The following is a 22,088-nucleotide window of genomic DNA, read 5'->3' as shown; positions in this document are numbered from 1 at the left end:
GGTTGCCACTGGGACTTGACAGATTTCAGCTTTTCAAAAGGTGCCCACTACACCTGCAGTTATTTCCATGTGTGGAGCAGGTCTCTCCCACATCGTTTATCAGACTTCTAAAGGAACAAGCAAACACTCAACATACGTGGGGTGGGAGGAGATATGGATACATGACACGCACAAATAAGCTGTCACTCCTCACCTAAACACCTGTTTTCATGAAACTCAGAGGGGCTTCCCTGTCTCTGAGGTCCTGACCTCTCCACGCCACCAGGCTCAAGTGGACTAGTAGGTTTAAAAGTGACATGAGAGAAGAAGTGACAGGACAAAACGATCAAATTCATTCCCTCACAGTACCAAAAAAAAAAAAAGCCAACCACAAAACAAACACTCACACAGAGTATTAACCAATTCTGTTGATTAGCAGTGAACAGCTGTTCAGCAACACGGCAACTCACAGCTACAGCTCTCATACAGCCATGAGGGAGTTTGCACTATAAGTGAGCAAAGCATCACCGTACCAGTAGAGGTTATTTCTCCACAGATTTCCATGCAGTATAACATACATAACAGCAGCAGCCAGGATAAAGAACAGAAGAATTCGCTTCATGACTGGTAGACCTGAAATGTAAGAAAAACAAAACAAGAAATTTAATACAAGTTATGCTATTAACACGAACTTTTATACAGCATCTTGAAACCTACAAAAGGAAATCATCATTATTACAGCCATTCTCCACCACCACAAATTTGATGGGGGATCAGTCTGGCTTCATTTCTCACACAAAGTCCCAGTGACAGGAGCTGAATGCTGCTTTGCACCTGCCACACATGCATACTCTGCACAGAAGTATCGAGAGAGGCTCACTCTAGGTTCTCTCTGGAGACATAGGAGGAAGATGGACTCTTCCAGAAGCATGTCAGAGTAGGAGCTCCTTTCTGTCCACTCACAGCCCAAAGAATCCAGCCTCCTGGGTCAGAAGTTGCTCTTTACAGGTACCTGCACTTTTTCCCTTTCTTGTGCCACTCACTATCAGTTTCCATAATTACACAGTTCAACAAGCATTGGTACTTAGCAGGAGGCAGACAGGCTGATGCCAATGAAGCAGAACAGGGTATGAGCTGCCACAGATTGCTACTGGCTGTTTTAGGATCACTCTATATTCATAAAGTCTTGGACACTTAAAGATACACTGAAGCTGTCTGCTTATGCCCTTGTGTCCTGCACAGTCTCCAGCTCCTGACACAGGCCAGACTTCATTGCTCAAGTGACAGAAAAATGCTATTTTCGCACATCACAAAGTGAGGAAGAGAAGTTAGGACACAATTTGTAGAAACCCATAAGTTATGGAGAAATTTCAGAGAAAGTGTTCATTTTTCAAATGGAGTTCCCACCTTGTCGCACAATCTATTAAAATAAAACCAGAGAAATATCAGAAGCTCATGTATCTGGCAAGACACGCTGGAGGAAAAGCAAGCTCTGCATTGCTCACATCTAACACTGAGCTTCCCTTTCAGTAGGTATGAATGAACTCTTGTTGCTTAATCTTCTGAAAGTCAAAAATAGCCATTCTGACCACAAATTACTGTGGAAATTTAATAAGGAGCTATATCCTTCTATTATTTTTATTTCTCTCCTACCATGGTAAGCAGGTTCGATGCACACAATGCATAAACACCTGCGTGCATATATGTATTTTACAGTGAAGGTAACAAACAGCTGTCCAGCAAAAACAAGCCATATCCAAACATATTGCTGCATTTTCCAAGAGCAGAGCCTCTGGCTTTATGGGTTTTTTTTGTTTGTTTGGTTTTTATTTTTATTTTCTTTTTTTAAATTCCATGTTGCTTTTTAGAATATTTAAAGTTACAGTTATTTTAAACCTCTGTTAAACAGCCCTAAGGCAATAAAACTCAAGGCAGATATAGTCCAACTGATTTACAGCAATATGCTTTATGCTAGTAACATCTTAACATCATACCTTGTATTAAAGGCCAAGGAACTACTATAGAAAGCTGCATGTTGTTATTGGAAAACGGGAAGTAAACTACTGCCACTCACATAGCTTCACCCCTGAAGAAATACCTGACAGTGAACTATTTATTACAATGACTTGAGATCAACAAGCTACCAGTTCCTTATTCCTACCCTGCCCCTCACCATATCCTTCACAGGAGTTTAACTGTGGGATCAGAGAGGGGTTTTTGTAACAGCATCTACCAGTTACAAGGTCATGCAATGAACAAGATAAAATCTATCAACCTTAAGTATATCCTCCAGGCTGTCCTACTGTGATCTGTATGAAACACTCACAGGCTGCATCTGTTGCAATGTCAACCTTTCATCCCACTCTTTGGGAACATAATGAACCAGCTCTTCAGATAAAGTTGCTAAATTAACAATTGATCGAATTGCTGATTTTGCCAACTTCAGTGTAAAAAAAGAATCTTGCTGAAGAGGCAGACCAAGCTACAAAACAGAGAAAAGACAGGGATAAGCTACCCATAAAGGGTCTTCCAAAAACAAAAATATTATTCAAAACAGTATTATTCACAGAGACAAAAATTGTTCTGTTCATAAAGTATTTACAAAGATATTCACACTGCCTGCAAATGATTCATTAAAACAAGAGGATATAAGTCAATATCATTCTTCAAATACGAGCATAAGGAATCTGTAACAACTTTCAGTATCCTATGTAGGACATCCAGCCTGGCACACACTTGAGTATGTAGCATCATTTAGGCCAGTACCTAACTCAGCTCTTAGGAACATAAAATGGTCTCTAATTATACAAGTGTCTCCTCACTATTGCATCCCCCAGTGCTTGGCTTCATTCAGTGCTTTGAAGACAAAGTTCTGTAGTCAAGAAAGGCAGTCTTAATAGTGAAGACTTTCTTAACCTGGTTTAGTAAACAGAACCATTGCCTTGTTTATGGAAGAAATTTTTCTGGGTGTATTTTTAATGGTGACAGCATTTTCCAGCTCTCCCTTCCTATTTTAAAAGAGCTGAGCGTTGCAGAAAGTTAATCAAAGGAAAACAAACTCCTACGATACAAATATTGCACTAGAAAATTCCCACAGTCAGAGATTGAAGAAAATAGGCAATTGAGAAGACACAGTTCAGATGTAAAATGACAATCACTCATTTCCAGCTTGTTTATCACAACACAAGATGTGGCATCTTGATTTAAGCCCATCAACCTGACTGACAGAGGTCATGGTACCCTTAGGTCAAGGTCAGTCAGGGTTAAGCAAAACAAGGAGGACAAAGATGGAACTCAACTATTTAATTCCCTCCTCTTTCTACAAAGCCTATAGTGATCCACACAATGAAAGGGGTGAGGAACCCAGCATGCCAGCACCTGAGGTTCAGGATGTTAGCTGGTCAACCTTCTGAAAGCAAGCAAGCAACGGGATGCATAAGTGTTGTAAAAAGATTGATGGTGATTTTTTAAGAGGAATCTAAGCTAACTTCCACTGTTTAACTTCCCACCCCGGCCAAGGCAGAGCTACAATTACAGAATTAGACAAGACAGACTGTGTTATGGTATAGGAGATCTCAAGATCAGCCTGTCTCTCCTGTAGACAGATGGTTCCACCCCAGCTCCCACCAACCCACCACAGAGACACATTTGGGTATACGACAAACTCGCTTTATAAGCCCAGAGGCTAATTTTTTCTTCCCTTGGTGGAAGTAGGGAACCAACATCCTTGTCAGAGCTTCAGCTTTACTTACAATTAGTCTTTATTCTGCTGCTTCAGTTAAGCGTGGTATCTGATATAAGCCACTATCTCATAGCCTCTGTTTATCTTTCAACTTACATATGCAGCTGATGCATGTATGACCCTGGGACCGGACTAATGTTGGGGGTCTGCTAGGACGAGACTGAGGTGACAGGTGGAGATTTGGTGGACACCCCTTGCTTAGCCAACAGCCCCAGCTGTGCAGACTCCAATCACATGCTTCTGCCACTCCCTACACTGCTTATCAGCTGCCAGAAAATTAGGCCTAAACTTATGTCAAGAGCCTAGAGAGTTTCTAACAGAAGTCCCTTGGGGAAGTATTTAAACCAAATCAAGAAGCTGTTACTCACTTGCAACTAAACACTAATGACAAGCACAACTTGTGGTTGAGGGCTTAGTTATGTGGCTCCTTTAAATTATAGAAGCATGAACATTTTCGCTGAACCATGAGGCCTTCCTCCCTCCTTGCCCCTCATTTATCTACCCAAACAGCCCCTGTTCAGCTCCAAGAGTCATAGCAGCATGTGCTGCGGCAATTAAGACTCTGGATACAAAGATATGTGGGGACTAGGGGCTTCACTCCAGCTATAAAGTCGGAGCATGGGAGTAACTCGTTGGAGCTCCCTCTCAGCTGATCTGAGACCCCCACCACCTTTGATCTTGCTGCAGACTACTGGAACACCGAACAGGACATATTCCCCTTCCCTCGATTTCACGTATCTTGGTGTACCAATTTCTGTCTTATTATGTATTGGGCTCACTATATAGGTTAAAATAACTTGCTTAAGGACAGTGGAAAATATAATAAAATTGTAGTATATGTTGACTGCCTGGCATCCTGCCAGTGAAGCACATTAACATACAAAATCTGTCTCACTGCGGATAGCAATCTGGGAGCAGTGCATGACAACACAGCCTTGCCCCAGAATAAAATAATCCCACAGGAAACTACAGTGGTTGGACTTGGCAATCACAGGACCACACTACAACTGAATTTTTTTCATAACACTTGTAAGCCTTCCTTTTGCTTTCTTGCTTAAAATGAGGTTAATTACACAATGCAGGAGGCTTTTCCATCTGTCCTACTTATTTTGTAAAGCACTTTTGACTGTTACTAAAGGTAAACTGTTAATAAGTATTTAACTAAAAAGCTGCTACTGCTAAATTAAATACTACTCATCTTAAACCAATCTTAGCTCTGTACCTAGTCCTGTGACAGTTTAACTTTTTGCTGCTGCAATTAACTAACAGCATGAAAATTTCAGCTCACTCGGACCTCAAATTACTAGCCCTTGTAGTTTTGGAGAAGGAAGGGAAGTGAGCTTGAAAATGTGCTTTGAGTGAAACTTGAAATTTAAAAGCAAAAAAGCACATAAAAACTTACTAAAAAGTTTAAAAAGAAACATCAGGATTTTTCAGATGTAGTCAGTATCTTGCTTGTGATCACCAGTCCTGCAGCACTGCTTCCTTTTGGTCAGGATGTAGTGCATGGCCGGTGGAACAACTACACAGCAAAACGACAACCAAGGAGGGAGTTTTCTCATGTAGTCATTTGCCTCAAGTTAAGCTGCCAAAACGTGAGCACATTATGGCACATATCTCTATATTTCTTCTGCCAAATCCATACATTATTCATCATTAACTCTTCCAGTTCTTGCTCTAAGTATGTGCATAGTTCATTAATTCTCACCCTCTTCAGGAAGGAAATGCTGTAGCAGACAATACAATAGCACTGCAGCAGAGTCTTAAAGGTACTGAAGCGGCTGAGTCAGTCTAGTGCCTTCCCTCACACACTCCTCACATTTTTTCATGTTTCCCAATGCTCCTTTCCATTTTAGTTTATTAAGAAATAGAAGTCTTCAGAAATATTAAGTTTAAATGAGCAAGGTAAATAAATTGCATTATTCTAGCAAAGGGTCTCTGACAACAGTGACTTATTTTTTAAGTGGTAAGTTTAACAGCATCTTAGCTAGAAAAGATTCTTGCTAACCTGCCCTGCCCCACACAAAACCAAAGCAGTTATTCCCGTTCCTGAAGGCCTGCACAAACCACACCACCAAAAAGCTAAGGTTTTACTGTGTTAAAATGTCATTGGGAACTCCACGATCACACCACACGTACAATCTTTATCAGCTGTTAAAGATTTTTCCTGCACTGGAAGGTATGATGGTTTCAGGCTCTTTCTGCCCTAATCCCTCTCAATGGTGAGGGGATAAGCAGCAGAGGAACAGTTTGCTATGAAAACTGGAGCCTTCTTCCCCTCCAACAGCATACCGAACTAGCCATTTACTTCCACAGCATCCTGATAACTGTGAAAAAAAAGACAGCCTTCCTCCAGAGGCAGGTTCTCTTTGTTAAGGAGAGTTTCTGATGTATCCCCTAACATTTCCCCTTTCTCCAACTACTGCAGAAAACCTAAAAAGAGATAGCAAGACAATCTTTTCTCCAAGTACTCAACAGCAAGCAATGATGTCCAGTAGATTTAGTATTACAGTAGTAGTGATGTTTAGTAGATTTAGTCAACCCTTGTTTTTTATCAGCTACTACAGCCCAAAATGTAGCCTCTGCTGATATTAATCTACTGGGAAGAGATGCAGACTAGAGCTGTGCCCAGCTCTGACCTTTTGTGCAGCTGCACACTAATTCAGGACAGGCTGCAAGAGTTAATAGACTGCATTTAGAGCCTAAGTCCTGCCTCCCTCCCTTTCCTTGTCCTGCTAATACAAGAGACAGCAATAGATTTATCATTTTGTGGACAATTCGTGATTATTTTATTCCATTTTTGTCTTTCAAGTATAGAAACCAGTATTTTGCTCTTCACCAGAACATGCCCAACAGCTGGACCAAGCAAGGAGGAAAACAACTTAGTATTTTTCACTGACAATCACCATTTCAGTTTGCTTCTGTGCAAAATCTTCAAGGAAAACTCTGCATCACTTGCCCTCTTGTGTGACTCTCTAGTCCTACTTGTAAGGTCAGAAACTCTTCCCTCATAGGCATATCCTCCAGCTAAAATGTATTGATAAAGAATCCAAGTCCAGTCAAATCTACTGTATTTTCACCCCCTGCAATCCTAATTTACCTACACGGGACAGTTAGTGGAAGAGGGAGGTTAGCTCCCTTCCAGAAGGCTGCAGGCAAGCCTGGGAACAAGCAATTTGTCTCTGTGTCTTGGGCATAACAGGCAACACAGCACCTACACCCACTCCAAACCTTCATCTCCAGCCTCACACTCTCACCTCATTCCCATTACCACGTTTAAATGCAAGAAATCAAGTGTGGTGGTTTATTCTAGCAAAATCTAAGCCCTTCAACATCTCAGGCAAGATCTGAAAACACATGAGTTTGTAGCCTTCTAGGAAGACATGCCATCACTAGGTGGTGTTTGGCAAAAGCTACGAAAGGCCTGCAGGTCCTAACTTACTCTTAAAGTCTTATCACCATGCTCAGCCGCGATAGTTCTTTTTATCCAGTGCAGTATTGTCTATTCAGTGGTATAACTCCTTTTTCACCCCTCTTCCTGAGCACCCAGGAGCTTTTCACATGTGCCCAACAGTGGGGGCAGGAACAGAAAAAATTAAAAGGCCAGAGAAAAAGAGAGGTTGCACGCACTCATCAGACTGTTGGGTAGCAAGATGACATGTACAAGCCTACGGCAAGTTACTAAAAGCTTTTTAAAGCTTACTGAAACAGTCCCCCCTTTCGGCTGAAAAAACTGCTGTGATCCTGTTCTCAGAGGTACCGCCGTCATGTGCGTTGTTTCAGAGATATACCACTTTGAAGCCCTCCAATGCAAAATTTAATGTCACTTACACTGACACCAAATACTAGCTCCACGGGTGAAAAACATGAGTACAAAGCATCAGCCAGTGCATCCTGCCAGAAAACCGCGATGAGCAAAACACAACGGAGCACAGGCATCAGGTATCACTGGAATGGCCCCCACATAGGAGCAGCATTCGGTGCAACTGTCTGATGCTGAGTTAATTAGCCCTACCGAGAGGCAGAACATGTTGCCTCCAGCCTGGGGCTATCACAGGGTTGCTACGCCACTCTTGAGATCTGAACTAATATTTTGGCTCAGATTATCACAGTGCAATGTGGATCCCTGGCACCAGCTCAGGTGACAGCATGCTCCACTGCATGGTGTAGACACACAATTAAAACTGCAAGACACACAATTAAAAGAGCTGGTTTGATATTTCTCAGCTGGTGAACGTCGGGTTTAATTATTTTTCCCCCTCAAGATAGAAAACAATATTCCCTGATGTTCCAAAATGGCTTGGGGCTCATTCCAACAATGGACACACTTTCTGTAGCACATTTAAACACTGCTAACTTGAGTTTAAAAGTCAGCCTTGGGTAGGTCCAAGTCCAACTTGTGGCTTTGAGGGAAAAAGGAAGAATAACAACTACTGGATTCTCATCTAACTGGTGCTTTCTAAGCACCACAGATTTCCAGAAACCTTGCCTATAGTTACAACACTAATAAGATGAAGTCCACAGCCTCAGCTTCTTCCTTGCTTTTGTTCCTTGAGATGAGGTCTAGAAGGAAGTGGTCAATTTATGCAAAGGTGCACAGGTCCACAGAAGTTGGGAACAGACATTTCAATATGCTTCCCGTCCTGTACCTCCACAGGCCTCCCCCAACACACTTTACACTTTTTTTTTCTTCTTTCTTGCTCCAGTGCACTTGAACACAGACCAGCAGTTAATGCCGTGCCCAGCAGCCCAAGAGATGCAGCACAGTACAAAAACAACTAGTTTGGATTCAGTCAAAAGCTAACCTGTGCATGCAGAGTCCAAAATAGGTATGAGCTGAGCACAGATAGCTCTGCTTCCTCAACTCCCAAAGCTTTAATCAAAGCAAACACCACAAATCCAGCTCTAACTACAGCTTTTAAAAAATGATATTAAAAAATAAAATCACAAATGCAGTAGCACAGCCTTAGATGAAATATTTCTTCCAGCCCTGTTGTACTCTCCCAGATTAACCTTCAAAGCTTTCGCCAGCCTAAGCTAGGCAGCTATTTATATATTACACATCATAGGTGTCAGTATATAGAACAAAATACACAGAGAATGGGTGCTACAAATCCATGCAGCTCCTCCTGCATACTGTGGTGACAACATTGTTCCTTCTCAACCTATGTTTCCCCTCTGCCTTCAGCTCTTCTTCCAGAAAGACTGGAATACAAACAAGGCATGCAACATGTTCTGGGTGTCAGAGTTCAAGTCATTTTCTCCTCATATCTTGACTTGCGTAACTGAAAAGGTTTCTGTCAACTTCAGAGAGCTGCTCTTCCTGAAGGAATAGAGCATCATGGTTTTGAGCTGTTTTTCTTCTTCACCTCCTTTCAAACAACAAAGACAACAGACATACTACACAATGCTTGAGAAAACAGAAAATGATTAACAGAAAGATAACATCCCACTACACCACCAGTTACACATTCACACCCACTGTTATTTGTCCATGAGTGCCTGCAGAGTCAGAAGCTAGCCATCGAACGAACACACATCCTTAGGTTTCCCAGAGAGAAAAGATGGAAAAAAGTGGAAGGAGAAAAGTCTGGAAATAGCCAAATTAGTCAGGTTTCAAAACAGCTCAGTTACAAACCATATCAGCTTACCAGTTTTTTTCCCCCCAGAAATGATCAATCTAAATAAATAAAGGTCCAAACAGAGAATTTTATCTGCATTACACGGGCACATTCACTACAGCATTAAGTTCACCTTAAAACAAGGCACACTTTGTCTTCTAATAATCCCTAGTATATCTAAAACATCCAGCTCTGGTGGATTTGGAGCTAGTGATTTAACCTCAGCTTTCACAAAAATGGCTGGGAATTACAAAACTTGGGGAAAATAAATAATCACCTCAACCCTAGACTAAAAAAAAGAAAAAATCACACATCCAAAAAAACCCACTCACAAGCAAAACTGGGGCTCTCAAGGGCAGCGGTGAAGAGAATAATGGTTGAAAAAAAAAACCCAGACAAACAAAAAACCCAATAGAAAACAAAAACTGAAGAGGCTAATTTACTTGCTTCACCATCAGCACCTGGAGAATGAAATGCTCCTACTCCCCATCTGTATCAACAGTAAGTCCCAAGTAAATCAGACTAATTTCTCACTTAGTCATAACAGTATAAATCCTGATCGGTACTGGTGTCAGAATCTGTCCCTAAAGAGACACAGGTGCCTTCTGCATGACTAGTTTTCACAGTAGCGTTTGCAAGCCTCAGTCATGATTAAGTACAAATTTGCCATCATCTGATCCCACAGCTCTTTTTACCGGAATTTTAGTCCCCGTATTTTAAACAGCGACAAGGTACATTATATGCAGGTTTGTGTGGATTAAGAGGCCCAGAAAATAGGTGTGAATGTGCTACTACCAGCATACAAACTGAGCAGTTTAATTTTCATTTAAATAACATGCAAAGCATGTCGGTAGTCAGAGCCCCGAACATATTGTGTTCGCTGCTGTGTTGCTCCCTATCTTGGCTCAACTGCTAATAAAAAACAAACGAAAAACCAACCCAAAAACTCCCCACCAAAAAACCCAAAACTCCCCAGCTGTTTGAGATGGAATTTACCCCAACAGCAGGTTCTGCAATTCAGTGTGCTGTGCCGCGCTGCGATGCGTGTGTGCCAACAGAGAGCTCTGGGACTCTCAGGAATGCAGCAAAACAAGTCAATGAAAAGTGTAAAGCTAAATTAATTCAGGGAGGGAGGAAAATTGAGATAAGCGGTAGCACTTACCCCGCTAAGTCTTGGAAGACTAAGCTAAGTCTTGCCCGTACTACTACTACGTCTTGGAAGGTTCCCAGGGCAGTGATCCTGCCAGCTCAGGAGAAAGTTGCAGAACACAAAGAGTTTGAGCAGCTTCTCTGATAACATTAATGCCTTACATTTCCAGTGCTCTCAATTCAGCATTGCAATGAATACATTCACATTGCCTTTGGATCTTGAGAAGGATTCAGAATACCCACCTTAATTGCTAACTACTATAAGAAAGCTAAACCCAAACCCACAGTGCCAAACTGGAAACGCTCCAATATTGTAAATATTAAGGCTGTTTTCAAAAGCCTCCTTTATAAGTAGTTGTTTTCTTAGCACTGAAGCTCAAAAAATATTATTTACAACAACAACAAAAAAAAACCCTCAAGAAGAAAAGCTCTAATGAACAACTTCATACCTATAAGAATGCCTTGCGGACATAAAGTGTTTTTGAGCTAACGAAGAAGTGTTGTACAGGTACAGGTTGCAGCAGAGCCTGTATCTGATCCCCTAAAGGCTTTCAATGCTTTGTTTCATTTCTTAAATGGGAATAGAGGAAAAACTACTGCATACAATATCCAAACAATACTTATCCTGAGGATTTTGAGAACCATGAGATACATAACATACTTGAAAAATGTAGACCTGAAGACCATTTAATGCAGCATCTAAAGACCTAACTGACATATTTTCTGAACGGAAAGGTTGCCAGTAAATCTACATGTGTTAAAAAGAAAAAGGATTTATTTGTAAAGTAATGAGCTTTCCAAGGGGAACAAAGATGTAGGTGTATCTGGCTCCAGCATTCACAGTATCATTAACTGGGTTTCCTGGGCAAAGCTGAAATCAAAATCACAATAAAAACCCAGAACAAAGGAGCACGCTAAAACACATAATACCAGAACCGGAATTTTTCACGGAGCAACAGTTAGCTGCTCTAAGTGAACTCAGCTCCTTACAGAAAAGTTTGCCTAAGTTCATTTATACATTCTATGTATACAGAGCTATAACATGACACAACAGCCCGTATTACAGTGCTAACTTTTAGGGGTTATTCATCCTGTAACGGAGTTCATAGCCCTGAATTATGCACCTTAGTTTCCCTACATATACACAACGAAAGCTAATTATCTCTGATGGTAATCTTCAATAGCCATCTGTCTGGGAGGAAAGCTGCCTAAATTAGTCAGTAGGGAATGCTGGGAAAGCTTATACGCTTTTCTCAGTGTGACACAGAGACACCCATTTAGGACTTTCAGACCTCAAACCTCGCTGAAGGTTAAACACGACCCATTTCTTCTCCCAGACTGAAAATTGATGTATCACTTTTTGGTGGGGGGAAGGGGAGAAGTTTGTTTGTTTTCTTGAAAAGGACAGTCATCCCTAAAACTGAGGGGAGTCAAAGGTACATTTCACCTCACCCACACATCCTCTTTCACAGTGTCACAGACCTCCTGGTGGGGTTGCCCTTTGCAGCTAAAATGCCTATGAGTCCAGCTGAGAGCCAAGAGGCTGCGGGCAGCCTTCCTGCTGGGGTAGACTGCTGCAATGGCTTCAACAGTACTTTCTGCTGCCTATCATCAGCTCCCTCCATCAGTTACTTTCTAAGCCGACTCTGGTATACTGCAGGTGAAACAGTGTCTATTTTTGCTGCTTGATTCTCAGGTTCAACAATCATTAAATGCTACAGCAAAATGAAGAGGACTTCCTTCAGGACTCTAGTATTTTTAAACAGATTAGCTGTCCTCCCCTACCCGATCTTTGCTGAGCTTTGGATTTGCCCAGGGCTGTATGTGCAAGTACCTCCTCTGAAGATAAGAGAGTTAACAGGTAAGCCCTGAGACAACGCAGGGCTCACCTCCCTGTTCTTCCACAACCAATCTGGCCCATGCTGCAGCACGAAATCTGATATTTGCTTCAGCATAAAACTGGAAGTCCTCTAGAGCATGACACACTGGAAGTGGGACCCGGTGTGTTGCCTGTTGATATCTCTTCCTTGCTAGCCTGACCACACCAAATCCAGCTGAGCCTCCGGCACCGTGCCCTATCAGATTACCATTCATGCCACAGACAACACAGAACTCTATTAGAGCATGAAATGCAGTACAGTAAAAGGCTTTTTGTTCTGTTATATCACATGTGTTCTTAGCATGAAATGAGATTTATGCAGTCATACCCTGTATATGCATCTGTGCGCGTCTTTCCTTCCCTGTAGAACTTTTGAACCCTTTTGGCTAATTTCAGTCAAATTTTACAGGAGATTAGGAACTTAATGCGCTTGAGACCTCTACAAGTATTGCAAAAATAAACAGGCAGCTGGGTAGAACAAAGAAAGCCTATAAGCTTATCTTTCATTAAAGATCAAAAAATCTACATGCAGAAAGACATCACAAACCTGGTTTCATTGTATCTGCTTGTCACACAATTACACGGCAGAGATATTATAAGAGCCTCTGGCCATTAAAAAAAAAAGCGATAGTGCTAAAATTTTGAAAAGCCTTTTACACACATATACTTGAGTGTCCAAATTTCACAAAACCGTTGCCTTAAGTTAAATATTTTAAATATCCTTTCCAGTCACTTAATAGATAGTGTTAGCTGTCTTGAGTCACCCAGCTTCAAAAAAAGTCACTGACACCAGCCTGTATTTGTTACAGGAAATATTCTCTGTGAAATCTGAAGAATGAGATGCATGTTCTATTTCACTTCACCATTCTTTCCAAGAAGCTCTGAACAACATTCTCAATTTAATTCGAAATCTTTAAACTAATAAAAAACCTAAGGTTTGACGCTAAGCCATCTAAGAACCAGTGGCCCAAGTTCAAAACAAATTATGGCATGCCATTAGCACAAAAGAAAGAAGGAATGAAAACAGCTATCCCATTTAAATAGCTTCAGTGAAAATGAAGTAATAGTATTTCCTTAACATGCTTTGCAAGAAAAGGCAGTCAATCTTGAGAAACTGTACACATGGTATTTACACTGACCAGTATTTTAACCATTTGGCTACTCAAAACCCAGTTTACACACCTGGCCTGTGCCCCACTGCACACAGTGAGCAATACAGGCACAAGAAATGCTCAGCTATGTCAGGCCAATGTCCACTAGAAGCTAGCGGACACTAGCTTCTAGAAGCCCACTAGTCTGTCTCCAGCAGTGACAGAGGGAGATGCTATTTAGGGACAGCACACTGTGGACATTTTGTGGTTCATTCCCTTGTCCACATATTCCCCTTGCAGCACCTACAATTGTTTAGTTCAGGAGATGGAGGATAACATCCCTTCCTGCTCCTTCTAGCATCCTTTTATGGACCTGCCAATACCTATTCATGGGAACCAGGGCAGAAAAAAAGACAGGAAACCCACCAAAGGAGACTGAAGTGGTACTGCTACATCAGAGCTGCTGAACCATGCAGCACCTTACCACATACACAGTCCTGGGGCCCTCAACTTTTTGAGAACAGGGAATTAAAACTTCCAATTAAAATTGGATGGGGAAGGATAGGCTCATATAGCCTTCCAGATTCTCAGCTGAGTCAAGTAACAGTCACCCCATCTCATTAAATATTGCAAAACATTTGGGCAAGCAAAGCTAGCTGTAGTTTTTCCCTTAACTGTTTCCAGCAAAAACCAGGCTTTTCACAGCTAACTGAATGAGAAGACAGTAACTTGCCTACACAAAGGGCACAATCAAGACTAGCTACCACATGCTAGCAAGCCTTGTACGCATGCACCAATGTGGACAAATCCTAACTTGCTCTGGCGCTTTGTCAAGTGAATTTAATATTATGCCTCCATTTAATCTTGTGCAAATGTTATGTTCAGTCAAACCCTACAAGGTATCCCCTATCTATACCACTAACCCTCCTCCTGGTCTCAATCCCACAGATCAACTTCAGATTACCTGAAGCACTGTGAAGATCGAGGTGATAATGTTCCCAGGGTATGCAGAGATGACACTGGTGGAGGACGTAGACAGGCAGGTTCAAGAACTTCAAAGGAATAGGAAATACCTATTTTTGACTACCAAAAGAGGAATAAGGTTGTGGCTTCATTCAACAACAGCTCTTAAGCAGCAAATACCCTCCCCTCTCACTGCAGAGGGGGGAAACCCACAAGTTCCTTCCCCTCACCGTCCCTTGTGTTATGCTCTGGTGCTTGTATGCTCCTTTCCCTAAAGTGATCATTTCCCCCACACAGGTCATTGTGTAGCCAAAAAACTCTGTCAGCACAATATACCTGCAAAAATTAGCTGCCCAGGAGGGAGCTACATAAACCAACAATTACATTGGAAAAACGAAAAACGATAATGACAAAAACACAACTTCAGTTCCTTTCCTACCCTGGGAAAGGGACCACTCTTCCCCCATCCCATATGTGATATCATTTCTGTTTTATACACACACACATGTATTATATTTACTATTAAATGGCCTTTACATATACATATTTCCACTGCCTACCTCTGCTAATGCTCCAGGTAAGCCGATGACATACACCTCACACTGCTCTCATTTCACTGCTGGCCACAGGACTCTCAGAAGCAGTGGTGAAAGAAAGCAGCAGCCGGCTACCGCTGTGCTGCAAAAGTGTCAGCCTGCAGATCCAGCCTAACAAAGAGCTTTTCTGAGCTCTGCAGCAGCTGATCCTTATTTTAGTATTTCCTGTACTCACAAGGGCTAGAAACTGTTGTTTTAAAAGTGAGTTGAATAGTCTGTGGAAATCTAAGACTGGTAGCTACCCACCTCACAAATACAGTTTCATACTGGCTGGTGGCCCAAAAGAAAGCAATATTCCAGCTAGGGGAATGGAAACTTGCACTGTAAACCAACAGATGTTAAGAAGAGCTTCACTGATTAAGTCTGAACTTCATTTCATTCCTGTCTGCTCTTAAAAACAGTTCCTTGATTATGCCATTCCTGTCCTAACAAGAGGGAGGATCAGCTTTGTGGCTCCTCAAGTTTTCCAGCCTTCCCTTCCCATCCAGGGCAAGTGGGGGCTATTGAAGTTTTTGCCTTGCTCCTCCTGGCTACCCATGAATGCTGGAATATAAAGAACAGCTCTAGGACAATGTACTCCAGTTTTACTGCTGCTGCCGCTGGGGCTGGAAGCAGAGGCAACGCAGAACAGTTAGAGGCAAACTCTGGGTATTTTCTGGGGATGCTTAAAACTCGCTCACTCTGTCACACTTCTGTAAAGGATCTTCCTCTCAAGATATCAAGGCTTCGCTTTTGCCTTCAAGACCAAAGAATGACCATCTTTGAACACTGAAGAGCCACCCCACCCTAACAAAATGAACTTTAAAAGGACATGATATTTTAAGATTATAGGTACAGAACATAGCAAGAAACACTACTGCAAAGTATTTTACCACATTCTGCACCTGCATTTGTTCAACAATTATATCATCAATTAATACACTGAACTGCAACGCAAGAGCGGATTCATTTCCACACACTACTCAAAGGTGACTTGTACATGAAACAACAACTTAGACATCACGTTTTCTTCCCGACCTCAATACACATCAAGAAAAGCTGAGGTTTCAGGTTTTCCTGTAGCAGGAGGATAAAAGATTTAACATTGCAGGACGTTCACATGCCAAATAATAAAACAAATAGATAAAAGAAGTTTTATATTCATTTCCCATTAAGACTCTGAATAGGTACAGAAGTAGTCATACGTAACGTAGCAAAAATGGAAATAGAAGAAACTGAATAATGGGGAAGTTCGGAGGGGGTTTCTTCTGCTACAGAACTCTTGGTCTTTTGAGTAAATAGATGGTAGAAAATAGAAACTCTGAAAATGAAAAAACCCTGTACATTCAGTTATGCCATAAATTAATTTCCTCAGTATTATTTACTAGCTTCTCTGTAAGGCTAGAGAAACTGATGAACAAATTATTCAACTGAATTACAAATGAGTTGTCATAAGCTTGATAAATTAAACTCCTCTTAAATGCACAGTGCATATTTCAACCGTGCAAGAATCTGTAAGGAAAGATGTCTGTAAAGAGAGGCATTTCAAGTAATCTTGAGCTCATTCCTAAAATGCACTCAACTAGGGAGCCACAGCACGCACACAGTAAAAACAACCCTTCATGCTTGTAAGTAAAACAACCTTAATCTTGAGGTATAAAGACAAACAAACCAAGACCCTGAGCTACAGCTCAAGCTATACTGTGGAGGAAAAAAAAAACCAGAGCTTTTCCTTACAAGCCTCTTTGAGTCACTGCCTCATGGAGACTCATGGCAGTCTTCAAGTTACATTTTCAAATGACCCATCTGACTGCACCTTCTTCCAGGCCAAAATACTTGAAGCAAACCCTCCAGCAGCACACAAAACACGCAAGCAGCGTAAAAACATCAAATCGCTGTGAATGAGACCTGTCACCACGTTAGCTGCTTTATTTCCTTTCTCAGAGAGGCAACTCCCCTGAGTAATTGCTAAAGGCGTTACTTAGCAACGCACACAGTACATATCAAAATAACATCTCACCAATCGGCTTATCTAGCCATAAGTCACTTTTTTCCCCACTTCTTTACAACTTAGGACTTGGGCACTTGTGATCATCTTGCCGGCTTTCAGGTTTTGCTGTCCTGCCTACACGCTCTGCAGCTGCTCCCATGGGCACTTCCCATGGGGCAATTACTTCCACTGAGAAACTTCCCTCCTGCTTTTGAACAGGGAGTCTCAGGGGATGATTCATGCATCCCACAGGCAGGAGAGGTCTCCCACAGCCGAGACTCTCAGGCAGACCATGGGACTTACCCACCTGTATACTGCTGCTTTAATAAACAGCTGTAAGCTTGAAGAGTAACTTAATTGACCCTGCTTCAGTTCCGCAGAGAGATCAACATGCTAAAGAAGCAGGTGCTGCATCAAGCTGGAAAGAAAGATCCATAGATTTATTTCACATAGGCAGGAAGAAAAACAAGGATATGGCTGGTGCAGTCTCACATAGGGAAGGAAAGTTATTTTAGTTGCAGAAGTATCACTTCTGCCACCTAATCCAATAGGAATATACATCCCAGTCAGAAACAGACGGGTAGGAAGCCTCACTCCATACATATTCCCTCTTCCTTTAAGCTGTTCCTGAATTCAGTTTTTTAAGTTTAGGAGTGACCAGTCTAATACCATGGCATTCCCCACAATAGAAGTTATATATTTTTATATTTTATGCAGGGAGGAAATTAGAAGGGCCAAAGCCCAGCTAGAGCTTAATCTAGCTACTGCTAAAAAAAGACAAAAAGTGTTTCTATAAATACATTAGCAACAAAAGGAGGGCTAAGGAGAACCTCCAGCCATTATTGGGTACAGGGGGAGACGTAGGGAGAAAGGATGAGGAAAAGGCTGAGGTACTTAATACCTTCTTGGCCTTGGTCTTTAATAGTAAGACCAGTTGTCCTCTGGGTACCCACCCAGCCCCCTGAGCTGGAAGACAGAGATGGGGAGCAGAATGAAGGCCCCATAATCCAAGGGGAAATGGTTAGTAATCTGCTACACCACCTAGACACACACAAGTCTATGGAGCCGGATGGGATCCAGCCAAGGGTACTGAGGGAGCTGGTGGAAGTGCCCACCAAGCCACTTCCAATCATTTATCAGCAATCCTGGCTAACCAAGGAGGTCCCAGTTAACTGGAAATCAGCAAATGTGATGCCCATCTACAAGAAGGCCAGAAGGAAGATCTGGGGAACTACAGGGCTGTAAGCCTGCCCTCAGTGCTGGGGAAGGTTATGGAGATAATCTTCAGTGCCATCACATGGCACATACAGAGTAACCAGGTGATCAGGCCCAGTCAGCATGGGTTTAGGAAAGGCAGGTCCTGCTTATCTAACCTGATCTCCTTTATGATAAGGTGACCTGCTTAGTAGATAAGGGAAAGGCTGTGGATGTTATCTATCTAGGCTTTAGTAAAGCATTTGATAGCATTTCCCACAGCATTCTCCTGGAGACACTGGCTGCTCATGGCTTGGAGGGGTGTACTTTTTGTTGGGTAAAAACTGGCTGGATGGCCAGGCCCAAAGAGTTGTGGTGAACAGAGTTAAATCCCATTGGCAGCCATTCACAAGTGGTATTCCCTGGGGCTTAGTGTTGGTCCCAGTTCTGTTTAATATATTTATCTACGGTCTGGATGAGAGGATTGAGTGCACCCTCAATAAGTCTGCAGATGACACCAAGTTGGGTGGGAACATTGATCTGCTCAAGGGTAGGAAGGCTCTGCAGGGAGATCTGGACAGACTGGATAAATGGGCCAAGGCCAACTGTATTACATTCAACAAGGCCAAGTGCTGGGTCTGCACTTGGGTCACAATAACCCGATGCAACCACTACAGGCTTGGGGAAGAATGGCTGGAGAGCTGCCCAGTGGAAAAAGGATCTGGGGGTGCTGGTTGACAGCCAGCTGAACATGATCCAGCAGTGTGCCCAGGTGGCCAAAAAGGCCAACAGCATCCTGGCTTGTATCAGGACTAGCGTGGCCAGCACGAGTAGGGGAGTGATCGTACTTGGCACTGGTGAGGCCACACCTCAAATATTATGCTCAGTTTTGAGCCCCTCACTGCAAGAAAGACATCGAGGTGCTGGAGTGTGTCCAGAGGACGGCAATGAAGCTGGTGAAGGGTCTGGAGCACAAGTCTTATGAGGAGAGGCTGAGGGAGCTGGGGTTGTTTAGCCTGGAGAAGAGGAGGCTGAGGGGAGACCTTGTCGCTCTCTACAACTACCTGAAAGGAGGTTGTAGCGAGGTGGGGGTTGGTCTCTTCTCCCAAATAAGAAGTGATAGGACAAGAGAAAAATCAACTCAAGTTGCACCAGGGGAGGTTTAGATTGGATATTAGGAAAAATTTCTTCACCGAAGAGGTTGTCAAGCATTGGAACAGGCTGCCCAGGGAAGTGGTTGAGTCACCATCCCTGGGGGTATTTAAAAGACATTTGGATGTGGTGCTTAGTGACATGGTTTAGGGGTCAACTGGCAGTGTTAGGTTTACAGTTGGACTTGATGAACTTGGAGATCTTTTCCAACCTAAACAAAAAATAGAAAAGATCCTATGATTCTGTTCAATGATTCTACGTATAGCATTTTTAGTGTTCAGCTGCAACAGAATTGCCAGGTTAAAACAACTAATCTCATTCCACCATAAGGTTCATCCTTTCTAAATAGTTTTGGAACCCCATTGTGTTTGAGAACAGCTTAGCATAAAGAGGGTAAAGGAGACAAGTACTGAAGAAACCTGGACAGAAAGTTTCAGTTGGGTAACAGGAGTGCAAGAGCCACAAATCCCAACAGATCAAGTGGTTCATCTCACTGAAAGTTTTAATCTGAGAAAGGACAGCAAGACTGATCTCGTAGCTCGCAATAACTAAAATAGAAACACCATCCCCACTGCCAAATAATAATCCAAAGACTCTAAAAAAAAAAAACAAAACCAGAGAATGTAAAACTATAGGGTTTGTTCCTTCCCTAAACTACAAGGACTAAATTTGCACAGCTTAAGGCAGAGTCTACCCACAGAGCCATTGTTCCTTCTCCTAGGCCTTCGGCACTTCCAAGGGGCAGTCTTTCCCTTTCGGTACCCCCTCTAAAAAGTCCTTTATCGGAACCTGCCTGACCGGCAGCCATGGCAACACGGCGGGATTACCAGAACCAAGCAGTTTAGCGGAAACCACGAACCTCCCCATAAATTTTACTTACGGACGGCCGCCAGCCCTGCCGGCAGGCTCCCCCTGCGCGGGGCTGCCTCGCTCGCATGAGCCCGCTTTCCCCCCCGCCTTGCCATGCCATACCCCGCCCGGCCCCGGAGCCCCTTTTCTCCCCAGCCTCGGCAGGGCTCGCTGCCTGCAAGCCACGCCAGCCGCGGGGCAGCCCCAAGGCGGCTCTGGGCGGCGGCAGCGTGCAGCCCCGGGGGCGGCCCGGCGCGGCGGCTGCCTGCGAGGCTGGGGCCAGCCCCGGCAGCCGCTCCACGAGAGGCGAGCCGCCCCCCTTCTCCCCCCGGCCCGGCAGGGGCCGCCGGGGGACGACCCCTTCCCTTCCCCCCCACCCTCCCCGCATACCTGGCCAGGCGGCGGCACCCGGCAGCCCGCCGGACCCCCTCCACACCGCGGCACGGCGGGGGCGCTTCCTCCCGCCCTCCCCGGCGGCGGCAGGCTGAGAGAGGCCCCGGTCCCCGCGGCTGCCCCCGCCGCGGAGCCTCGCCCCGACCCCGGGGAAGGGGGGGGGGGGGGGGGGGGGCGGGGGTGCCTTCTCCGGCCGGGGGCGAGACCCGGCCCCGCGTGGGGCCCCGAGCGGCGCCTCAGCACGCCCGTCCCCCGCCCCGGCGGCCCCCGGTGCTGGGCGCGGCGTCAGGCGCATCCAAACGCCGCCTGCAAGGCGGGAGGCGGCGGCGCTTCGGCTTCTGTCGGGTTCATCCTCACGGGTAAGCGGGTACCTGCTACGCCGCGGTCTTAATTTTTACCTGGAAACTCCCAGGAACCTCTGGGAAAACTCTGGGACATCTCATCTCACCAGCTCCCAAGCCGATTAAAGTCGTATTATTTTCAGAAGGAGGCTTGTAGAGGCAGGCTTCGTTCCTCGGGAAGTTCAATTAATTCCTTGAATGCTTTCACCGAGGAACACGCTGATGTATCGGAATAGCCGGCTCTGCCTTTGAGTACCTGGCAATTTACGTTGAACAGCAGTGTTGTTGGCAGCTGCTGCCATCGGCACTTACCTAAAGGGGGTTTTAAAGTTGGAGGCACGCACGGACCGTACCCGCGGTTAGCTAGAAGCCTTCCCATCTGAAACAACGCAAGAGCGCGGTGAGACTTCCCACGGCAGAAAGGCCGGCGAACTCGGGAACAAGCACTTCCTACGGGTTCAGGCACGATCCACAAGATCCTCTTAGCCTATGCAACAGTTTACAGAGCTAGCTACACTTTATGCACAGCAGGAGCGTTCACTTACCAGCTGGCAGCAGCGCGGGTATTTTATCTTTAAATCAACCGAGGCAAGAGAACAGAACTTGCCGGTTCTTCTCAGGGCCCCCCGGCAGCCTCTCTTCAGCCCTATCCCCCCGTACGGCGGCGCTTACGGCAAGGATGAAGGAGGAGGGCTTGTTTCAGCCGACCCCATCTGCGAGAGAAAACATAAAAGGAAGCACGCTGTATTTTTAGGCAGGGATATTACTTGGCTCGAGCGCGTTGAAATTCCTCCTCGATTTGTACCAAAGCCTTCCAGGGGCAGGAGAGACGCAGAGAAGGCTAAAGCGCTACTCCCCCACCCCCCCGGTACTGAGTGTATCTTCTCCGACTGACTTCCAGCTGGAGCCACAGCCTCTGTCTGTCCCTCCCTCCCTCCCTCCCTCCCTCCCTCCCTCCTCCTCCTCCTCCTCCTCCTCCCCCTCCTCCCCTGGGCCGGCAGTTCTGCGGCGCCCGGAGCCTTCCCCGTCCGCGCCCGCCCCGGCAGCCCGGGGGCAGGAGACCCGCAGAGTTTGGGGGGGAGGAGACAGCCATCCACCAGCCCCCTCTCAGGCCACCAGGAATTAATAGCTCATTAACAAACTGAATGTCACCTGGGTGGGAGGTATAGT

General features: G+C 44.4%; 1 protein-coding gene across 7 annotated transcripts in view; it reads right to left on the bottom strand.

Annotated features, from left to right (window-relative positions):
* ST3GAL6 (ST3 beta-galactoside alpha-2,3-sialyltransferase 6) overlaps positions 1–21,840 on the bottom strand; it is a 49,037-nt gene extending 27,197 nt beyond the window's left edge. The window contains exons 1-4 of one of the 7 annotated variants that reach the window (XM_064467185.1): positions 21,724–21,840; positions 21,464–21,631; positions 21,231–21,368; positions 513–612 (exon numbers count right to left, since the gene is read on the bottom strand). In XM_064467185.1, coding sequence (XP_064323255.1) covers positions 513–612; positions 21,231–21,297 — 167 coding nt within the window. In that variant the 5' untranslated portion in view covers positions 21,298–21,368; positions 21,464–21,631; positions 21,724–21,840. Of the gene's footprint in view, positions 1–512; positions 613–20,574; positions 20,892–20,975; positions 21,175–21,230; positions 21,369–21,463 lie in introns of those variants that run through there. The other 6 variants (XM_064467178.1, XM_064467194.1, XM_064467204.1 and 3 more) reach the window with 6 other exon arrangements.
* Between the last annotated feature and the right edge of the window lie 248 nt (positions 21,841–22,088).

The sequence above is a fragment of the Phalacrocorax carbo genome, chromosome 1 (assembly GCF_963921805.1).
Source record: "Phalacrocorax carbo chromosome 1, bPhaCar2.1, whole genome shotgun sequence".
Classification (NCBI taxonomy): domain Eukaryota; kingdom Metazoa; phylum Chordata; class Aves; order Suliformes; family Phalacrocoracidae; genus Phalacrocorax; species Phalacrocorax carbo.
The sequence above is the reverse complement of the archived record's forward strand: the minus strand, read 5'-3'. Positions and strand labels throughout refer to the sequence as shown.